This window comes from Elephas maximus, chromosome 9 (assembly GCF_024166365.1).
Source record: "Elephas maximus indicus isolate mEleMax1 chromosome 9, mEleMax1 primary haplotype, whole genome shotgun sequence".
Classification (NCBI taxonomy): domain Eukaryota; kingdom Metazoa; phylum Chordata; class Mammalia; order Proboscidea; family Elephantidae; genus Elephas; species Elephas maximus.
This window is the reverse complement of record NC_064827.1, coordinates 3,185,335-3,203,055: the sequence shown is the minus strand read 5'-3', so window position 1 is coordinate 3,203,055 and position 17,721 is coordinate 3,185,335. Positions and strand designations below refer to the sequence as shown.

At 58.7% G+C, this 17,721-nt stretch overlaps 1 protein-coding gene across 2 annotated transcripts; it reads right to left on the bottom strand.

Moving 5' to 3' along the window:
* Positions 1-1,697: 1,697 nt before the first annotated feature.
* Positions 1,698-10,878, bottom strand: DIPK1B (divergent protein kinase domain 1B). 2 transcript variants are annotated; one of them, XM_049896746.1, is made up of 5 exons: positions 10,780-10,878; positions 7,581-7,715; positions 3,574-3,681; positions 3,142-3,318; positions 1,698-2,663 (listed from the first exon to the last, which is right to left on the bottom strand). In XM_049896746.1, the coding sequence occupies exons 1-5, from the start codon at positions 10,840-10,842 to the stop codon at positions 1,851-1,853; spliced, it is 1,296 nt and encodes a 431-aa protein (XP_049752703.1). In that variant the 5' UTR covers positions 10,843-10,878; the 3' UTR covers positions 1,698-1,850. The 2 variants fall into 2 exon arrangements, with proteins under 2 accessions (XP_049752703.1, XP_049752704.1); XM_049896747.1 differs by lacking the exon at positions 3,142-3,318.
* Between the last annotated feature and the right edge of the window lie 6,843 nt (positions 10,879-17,721).

The following is a 17,721-nucleotide window of genomic DNA, read 5'->3' as shown; positions in this document are numbered from 1 at the left end:
GAAAGCGAGGTTCCTGCTATTGTGTGCAAACTCGGGGTTCACCACTCATAAGAAGGCAGTGTCTGCTCCACCATGGCCTCTGTCCACCCACCATCCGCCCTGTGAACCAGGCCCATCCAGGCATGGGGCTTCTGCTTGTTGGTTCCTTTAGATTGTGCTTCCTGGATCTCATGACCCCCAGGGCTGGGGCTCCAGCTCCTGGGCCTGGGTCCTTGCAGGTCTCCCCCGAGCCGGGACACAGTCCTGTGGCAGACTGTTTTAAAACACTGGCAGAATAGTGTTTTCTGATAAAGTTGACCCTTGGTAACAAGTTTCCACGTCAATCAAGCTCTAATTCATATAGCAAGACATAGCTTCCGAAGGACCTCACGTCCAGGCTCAGAGAGTGGGCTGGTGCAGCTTCAGTTTTAGAAGGTCAGGGAAGTTACAGTGATGCTGTGGAGTGGGGGGTCGTTACAACCAAGGGCCACGCCCCTGACCCCAGCTCAGCACAGGCATGGGGTGCCAGCTGCAAAGGAGACTGCACCTTCTCCACCGGGACTTGGATGGGTGCAGAGCCACGGGAGCTGGGCTGCCAAGGACTGGAGGGCCCTGGAAAATGAGGGGACAACGCCAGCCCTCAACTACTGCTCTCTGCCTTACTCAGGTTGGAGGTTGGCTGTTGGGCCTGGGCAGAGGGCACAGCCACCGGGAGGCAGGAACTTGTCTCCTCTCTCTGTTCCTGTTAACTAGAGCAGAAAGTGCTTTGTGTACTAAGTCCAGAAGCCGTACCCCCGCTAGACTTGGGACGGAGTGCCCGACTTCGGGGTCCTTAAGTACCCCAACAGCTGGTGTGTAGCGTCAGAAGCTTGAAAACAGGTCAGGCAGGGCCTGGCCAGAACACCACGGGGGCATCTCTGCACCCATGGGCCTGTGAGGGATGTTTCCCTCCTGACCACCCTAGGCAGAGAGCCAACAGCAGAGGTGGGGGCCCACAGGAGCCTAGAGTGGGGTGAAGCGAGCCCTTTGTGCCGTATAAAGGAGTGCTCCAAAAGACCCAGGCATCACATAAAAGATTTATTTACATCGTGTTCTTCAAAATAACAGCCCATGCTGCCTGGGGGTCCCCTGGGTCTGATTCCTTTCTCCTTGCTGCCCTCCCCCCATTGGAGCTGGGACCCCCTTGTGGCCCATGGGTTGTTGGTGTCTGAGGCCCTCATGCTGGGGGGTGGCTGTGATGATGTTACCGGCAGCATCTCCAATGGCAGAAGGTGCCATCAGCCTAGGCTCCCGTAGAAACTATGTCTGCACCATGCTGCCTGGGGCTTTGGCTGGGATGGAGCCACAGGGGCACCCCTCACTCCTGTGAGCTGGCTTCTGTGACCCCCTCGATCCTGTGACCCCTCACCCCTGCTTCCCCCCTCGCCTGTGACCTCACCTGTGTGACCCCTCCTCACCCATGCTTCCCCCTCACCCATGACCTCCCTCCTGTGATCCCCCTCCCTCCTGTGACTCCTCACCCGTGACCCCTCACCTCTGTGATTCCCTCACTCCTGTGACCCCCTCACCCATGTCCCCTCACCCCTGTGGCCCCCTCACTCATGACCCCCCTCACTCCTGTGAGTCCTCACCCCTGGCCCCCCTCACTCCTATGAGCCCTCACCTGTAACCCCTCTCACTCCTGTGACCCCCCTCCGGTGACCCCCCCCCACCCCTGGGACACCTCTCCTATAGCCCTGTGATTAGTTTGGTGGCAGGGGACCAGGAAGCTGCCGTGTGACAGGACTAGGGTGCAGAAGGGTGGTGGGTGCCAGGAGGGAGGCCCAGCAGCCGACGGCTGTGTAGGGTCCCCGGCCCCCACAGCCTGGACACTAGGAGTACTTGGTGTGGGAGATCTCCTTCCACAGCAGCGTCTTGAGGTGGCTCAGCACCAGCGCGTGGTGCGCCTCCACCTGGCTGGCCAGCCCGCTCAGCGTGGTGCAGGTGCGCAGCTGCCGGCCCAGCTCCGGGCGGAGGGCGGCGGGCGCGCCGGGCAGCAGGTAGCCCCGCAGCAGCTCGCACACCTTGGCCAGGTTGGGCTGGATGAGGTCGCCCTTGCACTGGCGCATGAGGCGGTCGCAGGGCGCCCGGCAGTCGCGCCCGTAGGTGCAGTCCTGGCTCTGCTCGCAGCGGCGGCCCTGCAGGAAGCGCCGCACCGCCGCCTCGGGCGCCACCTGCTGCAGGTCGGCCATCTTGAAGTCGTAGCTGGCCGTGTAGCCCACGTTGGCCAGCGTGGTCTCGCACATGTAGAAGGTCCCGTAGGCGCCGTGAAAGAGCTCCTCCACGAACTCCAGGAGGCCGACGGCGACCTTGGCCCGCCAGGGCCAGGCAGGGCCCACCCACTGCTGCAGGGCGCGGAGCAGGGCGGTGGGCAGCAGGGGCCGCAGCGGGGTGGGCAGCGCGGTGCCATGGGCGGAGCCGTGCGGGCGGCCCTCTGTGAGGTACAGGTCCCCGCAGTGGCCCAGCAGCCGTGCGGTGTGTTCCTTCCCCTGCAGGGCCAGCAGCAGCAGGACCTCGGTGCGCTGCAGCAGCGCCCATGCTGACTTGGCCTCGGCCAGCGACACCCGGCTATCCTGGTTGAAGTCGGCCATGGCAAGGACCTGCCCCACCAGCGCGGGCAGGGACGGTAGGTCTCCCAGGGTCGCCTGCATGGGGCCACAGAGAGGGAGACCCGTCATGCAGTGCCCACTGAGCCGGACCTTCAGCACACCCGTGGCCCTTCACACACCTAACCACCCACCAGGGACCTCGAGTCCTGAGTTGGCCTCAGTCCCAACCCACGCAGGTATCCTGGCCTGTCCGGCCGCACCACCTCCGGAGGGCCTTGCAGGGCCTACCCCCTGCCCCCCACACCTCCATGAGGGGCTCCTTGGAGCTTGGTGTCGCCTGGGGTAGGCACTCAGCACAGAGCAGCCCCATGCCCAGGTGGAGAGACTGGAATCTGCAGAGGGCCGTGGCGCTGCCCCTGGTGTGGCCGGGGGGTTGGGGGGAAGGGGCATCTCTTCATCCCTGCACCTCTGCTTCCACCTCCCACCCCTCCACACTCCTGGGCCCGGTCCTGAGGAGCTTTGGTGACAAGCTGGCCCCACAGGACACAAGCCCCCCTTGGGTGAGCAGGCTGACCTTGAGGAAGCCAAGGGTCATCTCCCGAAACTCCTTCATGGAGGTACCCCTGGAGGGCTTGTCAAATAGCACTAGCTCCCGCCGGGGAGCTGAGTCTGGCCGGGCCTTGGCACCCAGGGCCTCCTCAATACCACACTTGATGATCACCTCCTTGTCCTGCCAGAGCCCGCTGTACACCTGGACGGAGCAGAGGGACGGCTCTGGGCAGACCACCGCACTGCCCTCCCTCCCACAGGCTCCTCGGGGGTCTAGGCAGAATGGACCTGCGGTCTGGACCAGTGCAACCCCTCTCAAGGGAAGCCCTAGGTCCCCAACGTGGACGGGTGGCAGGGAGGGAGGGAGGGCGGGTCTTCCAGCCCCTCTATGGGTGGGCTAAGGCCCCTGTGGAGGGCCTGAGGGCAGGGCACCCAGCCTGCCCCCCAGCCTGCTCACCTGCTGCTCGGGGGCCGAGGACAGGCAAGTCCTCCACTCCACCGCGTGCAGGTCACACAGGTCCCGGCAGACGGAGCCCGAGATGATGCCCTTGTGGTACTGGTCACACTGGGGAGACGCCAGGAGTGGCCGGGCTGGCAGGAGTTCAGGCGTCACACGCCCCACCCACCCCCACCGAGCTCCTCCCCCCAAAAGGCCCTCCCTGGGGTGCAGTCCACTGGCATCCACTCCTCCGGGGAGCCCCCCATGCCCTCCTACTCCTCCCAGGTGGCGGCTCACTCCAGTGACCCCACCCCTGGTGAGCAAGGCAAGCTGCTCCTGCCTGAGTGGCTGCTGAGGCAGAGGAGGAAGCTGCCTGAGAGTGAGCCTAGGCCCTGCCCCCACCCAGCTCCTCCAGCCCAAGGTCTCCGTCTGTCTTCACCACCAGTGCACCCTGGGTGATCACCGTGTGCCTGGCCCCGCCCAAGGTGGAGGCAGGTCCCCATCACCCCGCTTTATGATGACAGTGCCAGCACCATGCGGGTCCTCAGAGCCAGGCCAGCGGCTGCCCCCTTGCCCACGCTCATCCCGCAGGAAGCCACCCAGCCTGTCGCGGCCTGGCAGGGGACCCGCAGGCGGGGAGCAGTAGAGATCATGGCGCTGTGTGGCCAGGCAGTGCAGTGGGCTCAGCCACATGTGAGTAGTTTCCAGGTTTCAGGTGAGTAGTTTCCAGGTTCCTGGATGGCTTGGAGCCACCCCCCAGACACGAGGGTGCAGGCAGACCTGCCAGGCCTGGGCAGTGCTGGGGAGGCCTGTCTCTCAGGGAGCCCTTCAGTGGGAGGGGCCTCGGGGAGCTGCTGGTCCTCAGCCAAGGAGTCAAGGCCAGGCCCCTGCATGTCCTCCCCACCTGGAAGTGTGGCTATCCCATGCTCACCATCTGCCTGCCTCCCCACCTACGAGCTGGGCCCAGGAGCAGGTCACCCCACCTTCCCAGCCTTCCCTCTGCTGGCAGAAGAGAGGGACACTTGGATTGAGGTGTGCCCAGGTGAGGACCAGGTGCAGCAGCACTTAGCATGGTGGCTGCCACAGAAGGACAGTACCTTCCCAGGTCATGGCGGTCAGGTCAGCGAGGCCCTGCCTGGCCCCCTGGTTTGGGTCCCGTGTGGCCCTCCAAGCTGTGCTGGAGCCCTGCTATCTGTCCTCCTACGGGTATGTCCCAGAGCTGCTATTGGGTGTGGCAGGTGAGGCGCTCGGGCCAAGCTCCCCGCGACCCTGTTGTCAGTCCCTAGAAAAGCCCAGCACCGCCTGGTCAGTGCGGGCCTTCCACACACAGTCCTGCACGTGAGACCCCAGCCTCAGAGGCAGTGCCCCAGAGTGGATGGGTCCCAAGCCCAAGCAGCCTCCCGAGCCCAGCCTTGGTCAGCTGCGGAGACTAAGCCCCAGCTAATTTCTGAGCACCTCTTTGCACCACCCCCTACTCTCAGCCCCTCATTTGTAGATGGGGGCCCCTCCGCCTGCAGTGATGCCTGGCCCCACCTCCCTGCCAGGCCTGTGCAGCCACCTGTCAGCCTGATGCCCAAAGGTCTGCTGCCCCCCACCTGGGGCCTCTCCACTCCGTACAGGACCCTGCAGCTCCTAGAATCCCCACGGCCTGGCACAGGAACCCCGACCCACGCAGGAAGCCGAGGAGCCGGAGGTTACCGAGCAAGTGGGGGTGAATTCCTGGATGTACATCACCGGTTACCATGGAGCCAGGCCCGGAGGAGGAAGGAGGGGGAAGGGAGGGCCCAGAGCATGGCACCCTCTGAGGTGGGGGGAAGAGACAAGGACAGCAGTGAGAGAGACAAGAACACAAGGGCCCCCACCTTGCGCCGTGCACTGAAGGCACTGTCCCATGGCAGCGTGAAATGCCGCCTCCCCCATCATCAAGACAAAAGAAAAACTACCACCACGCAATCGCACCCCCACGGGGTCTGCCCTGACACCCCCCAAAACCAGCACTGCAGTCACAGAACTTCTGCCTCCAAGCCCATGAAGACCGGTGGGGGGAGGGGCATGTGGCCCTCGGGAGGCGAGGCTCACAGCTGGGTGAGCTCGTGATGGTGGTGGTGATCCTCCCCTACAGCCTCACGGGGCTCCAGGGCCTCACCCACCGCCTCACGGGGCTCCGGGGCCTGGGGCTACACAGCTGGGTGAGCTCACAGTGGTCGTCCCCCACCCTTCCAATGGTGCATCTGCCCAAGATCCTGCCTGCTCTCTACAACCCTCACCTGCTCTCTGTGGCCCTCCACCCATCATGGACCATCCAGCCCTGCCCTCCCCTGCCTTTGCCTGAAGCTCCCTGCTGCCCCGACAGGCCCCCTTCCTGGCACACAGCCCCCCGCTGGCACCCCTTGAGTGTCGTCAGCGCCCCTGGATGTGAGACCAGAGGCACGCCCCTGGCACCCAGCCCAGGCTTGGCCCCTGGAGGCTGCCAGTAGACACTTTTAGAACTTTGAGAACGAATGGGCTCCTGACCGTGGCTGTGCCTTCTGCCAGAGCTGGCCTATCCCCAGTCGGTGTGTCATCAACACAGGAGAACCTGCCCTGTGTCCTCCCCTCCTACCCCGGACAGGCCTCCTGAGGCGGAGGAGGCACCCCGAAAGTCCCATCACAGCGGTGCACCACCAGCAGTGTCTCTGCTCCCAACCCCCGCCCTCCCTCCCCACTGCCGCTTCAACTTCTCCAAAGACAGGCTGCAGACACAGCTTCCCGAGGCTGGCGTGCCCCAGGCTGGCCACCAAGCAGGTACCCATGTCTGACACCTGGCACCAGCCAGGCTCATGGCCGCAGGTGCCGCAGCCACCCCCAGGAGAGGGGCCATGCTCCCCTGCCGCACCGAGGGGCAGCAGAGGCCGGGGAGGCCATGAACTAGCATGGAGCCAAGTGGACACAGGCCTCCGTGGCCCCAGAGCCTGAGTTCTCCCACACTGAGACCTGCTGCTGTGTGGGCGCTGGGTCAGAGGGGAGCCTCCCTGCTCACTCGCCTCCCAGGCCACTAAGGCCTCTGGGGGCATGGAGGGGGGCGCCAGAGCCCTCGTCTCTGGCCTCCAAGGGCTTCTACCCACCCAAGTACCCCTTCTCAAAGGGTAAGGGGAGAAGAGGCTAGGCAGGACGGAGGCTCAGGCCCCCCCCCCCCGCCACAATCACACCTGCAATCACCCATCTGTCCATCCACAGCCACCAGCCGGCCTGAGCCCACCCACTCTCTCCCAGCCACCTGCAGCAGCACCCCAGCACTCTCCCCACTTCCTACCATAACTTCCCAATCCTCCACACCCTGCCAGAGGCAGCTTTTCAAAGTGCAGACCGGATTCCATTCTAAAACCCAGCCATGCCATGCACCTGCCTCTTAGGACCAAGACCCAAATCTTCAAGTGGTTCATAGGCTGTGCGCCCAGCACCCCCAGGCCTGTCCCCAGCCACGCCCCAGCCCATTCTCAGTGTTAGGGATGGGACTGTGTCCCCCAAACAGCTAGGCTCTGTCCCAACACCCTCTCTGGTGAACAAGACCTGGTTTGGGGACACAGGGCTTTTCTTTGCAGACGGCATCAGTTAAACTGTCAAACCAGGTCCTACGGAGCAGGGTGGGTTTAATCGTAACCCTTTCTGGGTGCGTCTTATGAAAGGGGCGACCAGATGCAGAAAAAGCCCCACCCAGGGACATCTGTATGTGGAACACCCTCAGGTGAGGGTCCCTCTAGCCGAGGAACGCCCAGAAACATCTGAGCTCCAGAAGCTGGAGAGAAGAGGAAGTGTGACTGAGAGAGCTGGGAATTCAGCCTCCAGAGCTGGGAGAAAACACCGTGTCTTCTCTTCAAAGCCGCCCACTGTGAGGTATTTTGTTACGTCAGCCCCAGGACACGACACTCAGCAACCCACCTCCTGGCGAGGAGGCTCCAGAGTCTGGCGAACGGGGGCAGTGCCCACACAGCCCCACCATGCCCCGCCGGGTCCCCAGGAGGCCGCAGTCCCAAAGGCACACTTACGATCAGCAGCCGGCAGACGTGGCCACGGCAGAGCTCCGAGTAGGACGAATAGTGCAGGTACATCACCCAGCTGCCCGCCAAGATGCACAGCCAGACCAGGAAGACGTACCTGAGCCTGAAGCCCGGGAGCCGGCCCTAGGGGGAGACAGGTGGCACTGTGACAACACTGCCACGACAGGGAGGAGCCCCTCCCAGAGCACCACTGAGGCCAAGGCCCCACCCAGGAGCCTTCACAACCTGCCCCTCCCTTCTCCCCTCTGGCCACCCAGGGCTCCCAGACCTGTGCACCTCACAGACAGGTAAGAGTAAATTTAAACATGCAAGGAATGTAGGACGACCTCGCCTTTATTCTGATGGATAAAGGTATTTTTTAAAACTCCTCCTTCAGCGCGCCCTCATTTCTGGTGACATTTTAACCTCCGCGCAAGCCTAGGCCGTCCACACACCCACGCTGTCCTTCTGTCCCCCGCTGTACTGCAGGATGGTGGCAAGTTCCCACTGGACCAGGGCCAGCCAGGGACGGACCACCCTGGGCCTAGAGAGAATCTGCCTCTGGCCCCACCAGCAGAGACCACCTTCGCTCGGATGCCTGGTGGGCCCGGTACGTTTATGGAGGGCTCCAGGTCCCTGTCATGTCCAACCTCTCTACCTTGGTTTTCCCAGCTGTCAAGTAACTATTCCAGTGTCTTTGGTGGCCTGGCCTGAGCTGGGGCCACTGTCTCCCATCCCAGCACCCAAAGCTGGGGACTGTAAGGGTGCCAGCCAGGAACACGCTGGGCACTCCCTGCCCTGGTCAGCCCCAGCCTCGAGGAGCGGCCAGCAGAGGGTGCTGAGCTCCTGTGGAGGCACCTGGCCCCATGCAAAGACTTAGGAACCTTGACCTTAACAGCTGAGGCCCTGGGGTTCAATGCTGAGCCAGGGCAGGACGGCAGGGGGACTAGGGCTTCGTGGCCAGCTGCCCCCAGAGGAGGCCCCACTGCCATCAGCTGATGGCCTTCCATCGACAGGCTGCCAGGGAGGGCTGACAGGTGGAGCCCAGCCAGTACCCCCCAGGACCCCAGCCTCCCAACCACCTGCCGCTCCCAACCCATGGGGCCGAGCAGCAGTGTGGGCTCAGAGCCCAGGGTGCCATTAGCTGTGGGCTGAGCAGAGACTCCCGTTCCTCTAAGCAACCCGTCCAGCAGCTCCTTACCAAGGACAAGGGTGCCGGGCACCTCTCGGCCCAGCCCTGGGCAGCTGTGAGCACTTTTATGGCTTCTTGCAAAAGAGGCGGCATCGCCCCTCCTGCTTTCTGGGCACCAACACACACTGCTGGCCACTCTGGGGGAGGCTGCATCAGAAGGACCCTGTGGCCCAGATGACCACCCCTGATGCGTGGGTGCACTGGGGAGCAGCTGGGCCTGGGGCCAGCATGACAGGGACAGGTCTGTGGAGACCCCAAGAGCCCAGGTTGAGCCTCACCTGCCCCCACCCCCAGGGGCCCACCCCTCTCTCTCTCCCTCTCTCTCTGTCTCTCCATCACTCCGTCTCTCTCTCTTGCATTCAATCAGCTTCCTCAGGTTTGTTGAGAAGGAAAAACAGGAAAGCAGAGAAACAGCTGGGGTTCTGGCAGGACATGGTCTTTGGACTTCCTCCAGGCATCTAACAATGGGTGGGAGGCCTTCGGGCTCGGGACCCGGGGGGATGCTGGGGGGCTGGGGAGGGTAGGTAGTATGCAGTGCTTCCAGACAGGGGCTGGGCCCAGGAGCCAGCTGGCCTGGGTGGACAAGATGGTTCACATGCTCTTTGACCCAGCTGGCCCCAGGGCTCTGGGCCTCAGGTGGGCTGTCCTCTCCCTGAGACACCGTGCCCACCTGGCCCCCTCCATGTCTCCTCCACCTTTATCTCTCCCGACACATCCCCCAGGGGTGGGTCAGGCCCCTCAGCAGCATACCCCCACCCAGTCCTGACCCCTGTGAGGTCCTACGGGCCAGTGAGCTCCACGGACAGATGGGATGACCCTGCTCCGGGAGGGTCCTGAGGAGTGCCCAGGTCCAGGGCAGGGTGCACCACCCTGTCACCACCCTGTGTGTTGGGTGCCTGGGGGAGGGGTGGCTGGCCAGGACCCTGGGCTGGGGCGCTGCCGAGGGCAGGAGGGAGCCAGCTCCTGTTGGAGGCCCTAGGGGCTGAAGGAGGCTCAGGCCATTCCTCCTGGGGACAGGGACAGTGCAAGGACCCGAGCTGGGAAGATGTGCCACAGACCTGTGTCCACACCACAGCGTCAACCATCACCACCAATCCTGGAGGGCATGGGGTGGGTGGGCTGAGGATCAGAGGGAGTCCCAACACCACCACAGAGGGTAGGCTGGGCTCACCCCGGCTCTCCCCGCACTGTCCCCTGGGAACATGCCCGAACCCCCTCCTGCTCTGGCCTGGTCGAGGCCCTTCCCTCTGGACCGGGGTGCTGCACACCCCACCTCGAGAAGGAGACAAGAGGCTGGGGCCAGCACAAGCCTGGGGCTCTGCCTGGGAGGGGGTCAGTCGAGCTGTCCCAGGACATGTCTGCTCCCCACCCTTTTCCAGGGGGGCTCGGAGGCCCAGGGCAGGACCCCAGGGCCCCTCCTGCCCTAACCCCTAGATGGTCCTGTGGGCATGGCGGTCATTGGGTGGGTACCAGCCAATCTGAAACTCCGGGATCGCTCTAATACAGGAGGGAAAAGCGGTCCGGACAGCTGAAGCCTGAGGGCACGGTGACTCATCCAAGGTCACCCATGGGTCAGGGGACATCCTTGCACCCAGCTGCCTAGCGGATGACCCAGAGGGAGGGTATTTGTTTCCATTTGTCCCAAGATTTCTATGGCAGAAAAACCAACCTTGCTTTTAAGAAAACAGGCAGGGAATCCGGGTCGGCGCTGGGGGGCCCAGGGGCAGGCATGCGCCACGCAGCACGGCGGCCTGGTCTTCTCCCAAGGCCTACACCCACCGCCCCGCGAGCCACACGGCCCGGTTCATTAACCCCTTCGGCCCTGGAACTCAGCGACCCATGCCCACCCCGCCGCCCCTCCACGCGCGCCCCCGCCCACGGTGCCGGACCGTTTCCTTCCCCGCCGCTGCCGGGCACGAGCGCGGGCGCTGGGCCTGCGTCGCAGGGGTGGCACTGCCGGGCGGAGGGCGCCGGGGACGGACCCGGACCCTGACCCCGGCCGGGGCGCCGGCTCACCTGCAGGCCCTTGGAGAAGGGGCAGAAGAGCACCAGGTGCGCCAGGCGCCGCAGCCGCCGCATGGTGCGGGCGCGGGCCCGGCGGGGCGGCTCGCTGGCCTCAGCCGCGCGGCGCGCTCCCTCGGCGGCCGTGCGCGCCCCCGCCCGTGCCCGCGCCCCCGCCCGCGCCCCCCGCCGCCCGCGTTAAAGGCGAGGGCGCGCCTTTCTGACGGCCGATGGCGGCGCGGGGCGCGGGCGGGGGCGCGGGCTGCTGGGGCAGGGCGCGCGGGCGGGGGAGGGGAGAGGCGCTCCCGGCCCCATCCCCCATCCCCTCATCCTCCCATCCCCCTACCCTATGCCCCATCCCCCTTCCCCCATCCCCTCATCCTCCCATCCCCCATCCCCCCATCCCCCATCCCCTCATGCCCCCACCCTTTCATCCCCCCACCCCCGTCCCCCACCACCCACTCCCCCATCCCCTCATCCCCCCACCCTTTCATCCCTCCACCCTTCCATCCCCCATCCCCCTACCCTCCCATCCCCATCCCCCACCCCCATTCCCCCACCCCACCCATCCCCTCATCCCCCACCCTTTCATCCCCCCACCCTCCCATCCCCCACCCTCCCACCCCACCCCATCCCCCATCTCCCCGCCCCCCACCCCATCCACCCATCCCCCACCCCCACTCCCCCATTCTCCCACCCCCCACCCCCATCCCCCGTCCCCACCCCCATCCCCCGTCCCCACCCCCATCCCCCACCCCCCATCCCCATCCCCCACCCCCATTCCCCCATCCCCCACCCCCATCCCCCAACCCCATCCCCATCCCCCCATCCCTCCCACGTGGCGGTGCGGACCAGGCGGGACGGAGGGGGAGCGGGCACACAGGACCACCCCCCATGCCTGCGCTCACTGAGCCTCGCCACTGTCGTGGGCCACGTGCCACCCGCCGCCCCCGATGTCCTGCAGGGCCCGGCGGTCCCCAGCCAAGCGCGGGAGGGGGGCGGGCGGCCCACGCGGGGCGCGGAGACCCGGCTTGGGGGGCAGTGGGCGCCGGGCAGGGTTGGTGGTTTCTTCCATTTTTAAATCAAGGTGTACTTAGCATGCAGGAATGCGCCCTTTTTAGTGTGAAGTTCTGCGGTGTTTACAAATATGTGCAGTTGGGTAAAAGCCGCCAGCATCAGGAGCCAAGGCAATCGCCTGCCCCAAAAGACTCCCTGCCCCTAGACAGTCAAGCCTCCCAGTAACCCGGCCCCCGGCGAACACTGCTTCGTTTGGGGTCCCTATAGTCTGGTCCCTAGAGTCTGTCTTATCAGTGCCGTAGAAACGAAATCAAACAGTATTAGCCTTTTGAGTCTGGCCTCTTTCACTCACATAATGCTCTTGAAATTCACCCATGTCGTTTAGTGTACTGGTGGTAGGTTCCTTTGTCTTGCTGAGCAGTGTTCCATGGTGTGGGTGCACCACAGCCGGCTAACCTTCACCCATGGAAGAACATTGGGGTTGTTTCCAGTTCACAGTAATTGGGAAGAGAGCTCCTCTAAGCTTTCAAATACAGGTGTTTGTATGAACACAGGTTTTATTTCACTTGAGTAAATACCTATGAGCAAAGTTGCTGAGTTGTACGTGTGTGTTTAATTTTACAAACAACTACCAAGTGTTCTTCCACAGCGGCTGTACTGTTTTGCATCCCACCAACAGTGTGTGAGTGTTCCAGTTGGTCCATGTACTCATCAACACTTGGTATTGTCAGTTTTAACATTTTTCACCATTCTAGTGAGTGTAAGGAGCCCTGGTGGCAGAGTGGTTAAGAGGTTGGCTGCTAACCAAAAGGTTGGCGGTTCGAATCCACTAGCCACTCCTTGGAAGCCCTATGGGGCAGTTCTAGTCTGTCCTATAGGGTCCCTATGAATCACAAGCGACTTGATGGCAACTTTTTTTTTTTTTTTTAGTGAGTGTAAGGATGGCGCAGGACGGGGCAATGTTTCGTTCTCTTGTACTTAGGGTCGCCATGGGGCAGAATCAACAACAGCGGGTATGTAAGGAGCCCTGGTGGTGCGACAGGTGAGCATTCAGCTGCTAACTGAAATCTTAGTGGTTTGAACCCACCCAGCAGCTCCAGTGGGGTCAATATGAGTCTGAATCGACTGAACAGCACCCGACAACAACAAGGGGTGTGTGTTGTTAGCTCATTCTGGTGTCATCTGCATTTCCCTAATGATTATCGATGGTGAGCGTTATTTCACGGGCTTATCTGCCACCCGTAGATCCTTTTTGGTGAAGTATCCATTCAATTTTTTTGCCCAATTTTCATTACGTTGTTTATTCCCTTATTAATGAGTTTTGATAGTTCTTTATACCTTCGGGATGTCATTGTTGTTGTGAGGTGGCATCAAGTTGGTTCCGACTCATAGCAACCCCATGCACAACAGAACGAAACACTGCCTGGTCCTGCGCCGTCCTCACAATCGTTGCTATGCTTGAGCCCATCGTTGCAGCCACTGTGTCATTCCACCTCGTTGAGGGTCTTCTTCTCTTTCTCTGACCCTCTGCTTTACTAAGCATGATGTCCTTCTCCAGGGACTGTTCCCTTCTGATAACATGTCCAAAGTACAAGAGACAACGTCTCGTCATCCTTGTTTCTAAGGAGCATTCTGGCTGTACTTCTTCCAGGACAGATTTGTCCATTCTTCTGGCAGTCCGTGGGATATCCAGTGTTCTTTCCCAACGCCATAATTCAAATGCATAATTCTTCAGTCTTCCTTATTCATTGCCCAACTTTTAAATGCATATGACGTGACTGAAAATCTCAGTGCTTGGGTCAGGCGCACCTTAGTCATCAAAGTGACATCTTGGCTTTTCAACACCTTAGAAATGTCCTTTGCAGGAGATTTGCCCAATGCAGTAAGTCCTTTGATTTCCTGAGTGCTGCTTCCGTGGGCACTGACTGTGGATCCAATGAAATCCTTGACAACTTCAATCTTTTCTCCGTTTATCATGACGTTGCTTATTGGTCCAGCTGTGAGGATTTTTGTTTTCTTTGTGTTGAGGTGCAATCCATACTGAAGGCTGTGGTCTTTGATCTTCATCAGTAAGTGCTTCAAGTCCTCTTCACTTTCAGCAAGCAAGGTTGTGTCATCTGCATAACACAGGTTGTTGATGAGTCTTCCTCCAATCCTCACGCCACGTTCTTCTTCTTATAGTCTGGTTTCTCAGATTATTTGCTCAGTATACAGACTGAATAGGTATGGTGAAAGGATACAACCCTGACACACACTGTTTTAGCCATCTAGTGCTGCCATAACAGAAATACCACAAGTGGATGGCTTTAACGAAGAGAAATTTATTCTCTCACAGTCTGGTAGGTTACAAGTCCAAATTCATGGCATCAGTTCCAGTGGAAGGCTTTCTCTCTCTGTTAGCTCTGGAGGAAGGTCCTTGTCATCAATCTTCCCCTGAACTAGGAGCTTCTCAGCACAGGGATCTCAGGTCCAAAGGACATGCTCTGCTCCTGGCACTACTTTCTTGGTGGTATGAGGTCCCCCTGTCTCTCTGCTGGCTTCTCTTTTATATCTCAAAAGAGATTGATTTAAGACACAATCTAATCTTGTAGATTGAGTTCTGCCTCATTAACATAACTGTCACCAATCCCACTCATTAACATCATAGAGGTAGGATTTACAACACATAGGAAAATCTCATCAAAATCACAAAATGGTTGACAATCACACAATACAGAGAATCATGGCCTTGCCAAGTTGACACATATTTTTGGGGGACACGATTTAATACATAACACAAGTCCTCTTCTGAATCTGGCTGGAATTTCTGGCACTTCTGTGTGGATGTACTGCTGCAACTGCTTTTGAAAGTTCTTCAGCAAAATTTTACCTGCATACGATATTAATGATATTGCTTGATAATTTCCGCATTCTGTTGGATCACCTTTCTTTGCAGTGGGCACAAATAGGAATCTCTTCCAGTCGGTTGGCCCGGTAGCCATCTTCCAGATTTCTTGGCATAACCGAGTGAGCGCTTCCAGTGCTGCATCTGTTTGTTGAACCATCTCAATCTCCTGGATACAACTCCTTTATCAGGTATGTGATTTGCAGAGATTTTTCTCCCAGCCTGTGGCTTGTCTTTTCATTCTCTTAAGGGTGTCTTCCAAAAAGAGCAGAAGTTCTTAATTTTGATGAAGTCCAATTTATCAGCTTTTTTTTCTCTTATGGATTGTGTTTTTAGTGTGTGTATGCCTAAGAAATATTTGCCTAGCTCAAGGATAACTCACCTGGCTCAGGTAACTCAAGGCATCTTCACCTGCCCTCCTCCAATCATCAGCAATTTTGAGTCGGAATCGCCTCGATGGCAACAAGTTTGGTTTTCTGGTTGGAAGGCACAGGTCAGGAGGTGGGGGGCAGGGAGGTACAGAGCCCTGGCTTGTGGTCCAGCTCTGTGCTACCAGCTGATGCTGCATCCCTGGCCTTCTGGATCCTCATCTGACTGAGACCCACGGTCTTAGTCACCTAGTGCTGCTGTAACAGAAATACCACAAGGGGGTGGCTTTCAAGAACTGGAGTTTATTTTCTCACAGTGCTGGAGGCTAAAAGTCCAAACCAAAGCCTCAGCCATGTAAATTCCTTCCTTGTCGGTAGCCCCAGGCATTCTTTGGTTCCTTGGCTTGTAGACAGTTGTTCCTTGCTGTCTGTCTTCCTCCATGTGTATCCCTCTGTCTATTCTACTCTTTTTATAACTCGGAAGGGCTTAGGTTAGGACCCACCCTACACTGGTAACCTCATTAACACAGCAAATGAAAACCCTATCTCCAAACAGGATCACATCCACTAGTACGAGGGCTAGGACTTCAACACATATTTTGTGAGGACACCATTCAATCTATAACCCTTGCCTCAGACAGTTCCAGAGAGGATGGTAGGTGAGCTGGAGGACAACAACACAACTGAGGCAAATTGGTCAAAAACAAACACACTCAATAACTGGTTCACATCTCGATCCTTACGGCATAACTAGAGAACAGTTTGTCTGCTTGAATTTTTGTCATCTTCCAGGAATTTTTCAGGTATGTGTTTGTAAAGCTTACTTTGTTCATTTCATGTTTGGCTGGCTGTACCTGCTTCTGCTGCTTGTGAAGTAAAAAGTAGGGGCACCCCGGCTGCCAACAAATGCTCTGTGCTCCAGCCACACGGCAGAATTCTGCACAGCTGTTAAAAATGAGGGTGACCCCATCTGCGGCAATGGAGAGGGAGGAAAACTAGAGACTCAGGAGAAAGGTTAGTCCAAAGGCCTAACAGGCCACAAGTACCACAGCCTCCACCAGACTGAGTCCAGCACAACTAGGTGGTGCCCGGCTACCACCACCGACTGCTCTGACAGGGATCACAGTACAGGGTCCCGGACAGAGCTGGAGAAAATGTAGAACAAAATTTAACTCATGCACACACAAAAAAGACCAGACTTACTGTTTTGACAGATACTGAAGAAACCCGAGAGTATGGCCCCCCAGACACCCTGATCGCTCCGTACTGAAGTCATTCCTGAGGTTCACACTTCAGCCAAAGATTAGACAGCCCATAAAACAAATGCGACTAAATGGGCACACCAGCCCAGGGGCAAGGACAAGAAGGCAGGAGGGAACAGGAAAGCTGGCAATGAGGAATGCACGGTCGAAAAGGGAGAGTGTTGACATGTTGTGGTTGGCAACCAATGTCACAAAACAATATGTGTATTCGTTGTTTAATGAGAAAGTAGCTTGCTTTATAAATCTGCATCTAAAATACAATTAAAAAAATGATGGTGACTGGGACAGATGCCCACAGTAAACTTGACAATAGCAGATTACAAAACAGTGTCTTGCTACAATCCCATTAAACCTTCTGTCCAGGCACCTGTGTCATGGGAAAAATCAGACAATGGTCTGAAAGAGCTTGGAGAGCCTGAGGCAGACGTGAGCAACTCCAACATGTGCCCATATAAGGCCAGTAATCGCTATTCCTTCTCTCCCAAATTCTGCCACATCGGGTGGGTTGAAGCACCTAAGGTGGTGGGGGTGGAGACAGAGAAGGGGGGCAGGAAGGAGAGGAGAGAATGGAATTGGGAAGAAAGAAAGAGGGGAGAGCAGTGCTCAGAACCAAGGGAGGAAATGGGGTGGAGTCTTGGAAGGCTTCCTCAAAAACAGCCCCGCTCTCTGAGACTAGAAGAATCCCGGCGATCATGGTCCCCAAACCGTCTGTTGGCCCAGGACAGGAACCATTCCTGAAGACAACTCATCAGACATAGAAGGGACTGGACAATGGGTTGGAGAGAGATGCTGATGAAGAGTGAGCTACTTGTATCAGGTGGACACTTGAGTCTGTGTTGGCGTCTCCTGTCTGGAGGGGAGATGGGAGGGTAGAGAGGGTTAGAAACTGGCAAAACCGTCACGAAAGGAGAGACTGGAAGGAGGGAGCAGGCTGACTCATTAGGGGGAGAGTAAGTGGGAGTATGGAGTAAGGTGTATATAAGCTTATATGTGACAGGCGGACTTGATTTGTAAACTTTCACTTAAAGCACAATAAAAATTATTAAAAAAAAAACAGTGCCTCTTACCATTATTCATGTTCTTATTACAAAGGTCTTAAACACTCATTGGAGCCCTGGTGGCGCATTGGTTAAAGCACTCAACTGCTAACCGACAGGTGGGCTGTTCGAACCCACCAGCCACTCCACAATAGAAAGATGTGGCAGTCTGCTTCCATAAAGACTAAAAAACCAAAAAACCAAATCCGTTGCTGTCAAGTCGATTCCAACTTATAGCAACCCTATTGGTCAGAACAGAATTGCCCCATAGGGCTTCCAAGGAGTGGCTGGTGAATTCGAACTGCCGGCCTTTTTGTTAACACCCAAATGCCTAACCACTGTGCCACCAGGTCCCCATTTGGCAAAGATTACAGCCTTGGAAACCCTAT

What these genes read in the sequence shown, in the direction of transcription:
- DIPK1B (XM_049896746.1), bottom strand. Translation starts at nt 10,842, where the DNA reads ATGCGGCGGCTGCGGCGCCTGGCGCACCTGGTGCTCTTCTGCCCCTTC. An exon ending in CCTTCTCCAAGGGCCTGCAG is followed by an intron (nt 7,716 to 10,779) that starts GTGAGCCGGCGC and finishes GTCTCCCCCTAG; the next exon opens with GGCCGGCTCCCGGGCTTCAG. An exon ending in ACGTCTGCCGGCTGCTGATC is followed by an intron (nt 3,682 to 7,580) that starts GTAAGTGTGCCT and finishes GCGTCTCCCCAG; the next exon opens with TGTGACCAGTACCACAAGGG.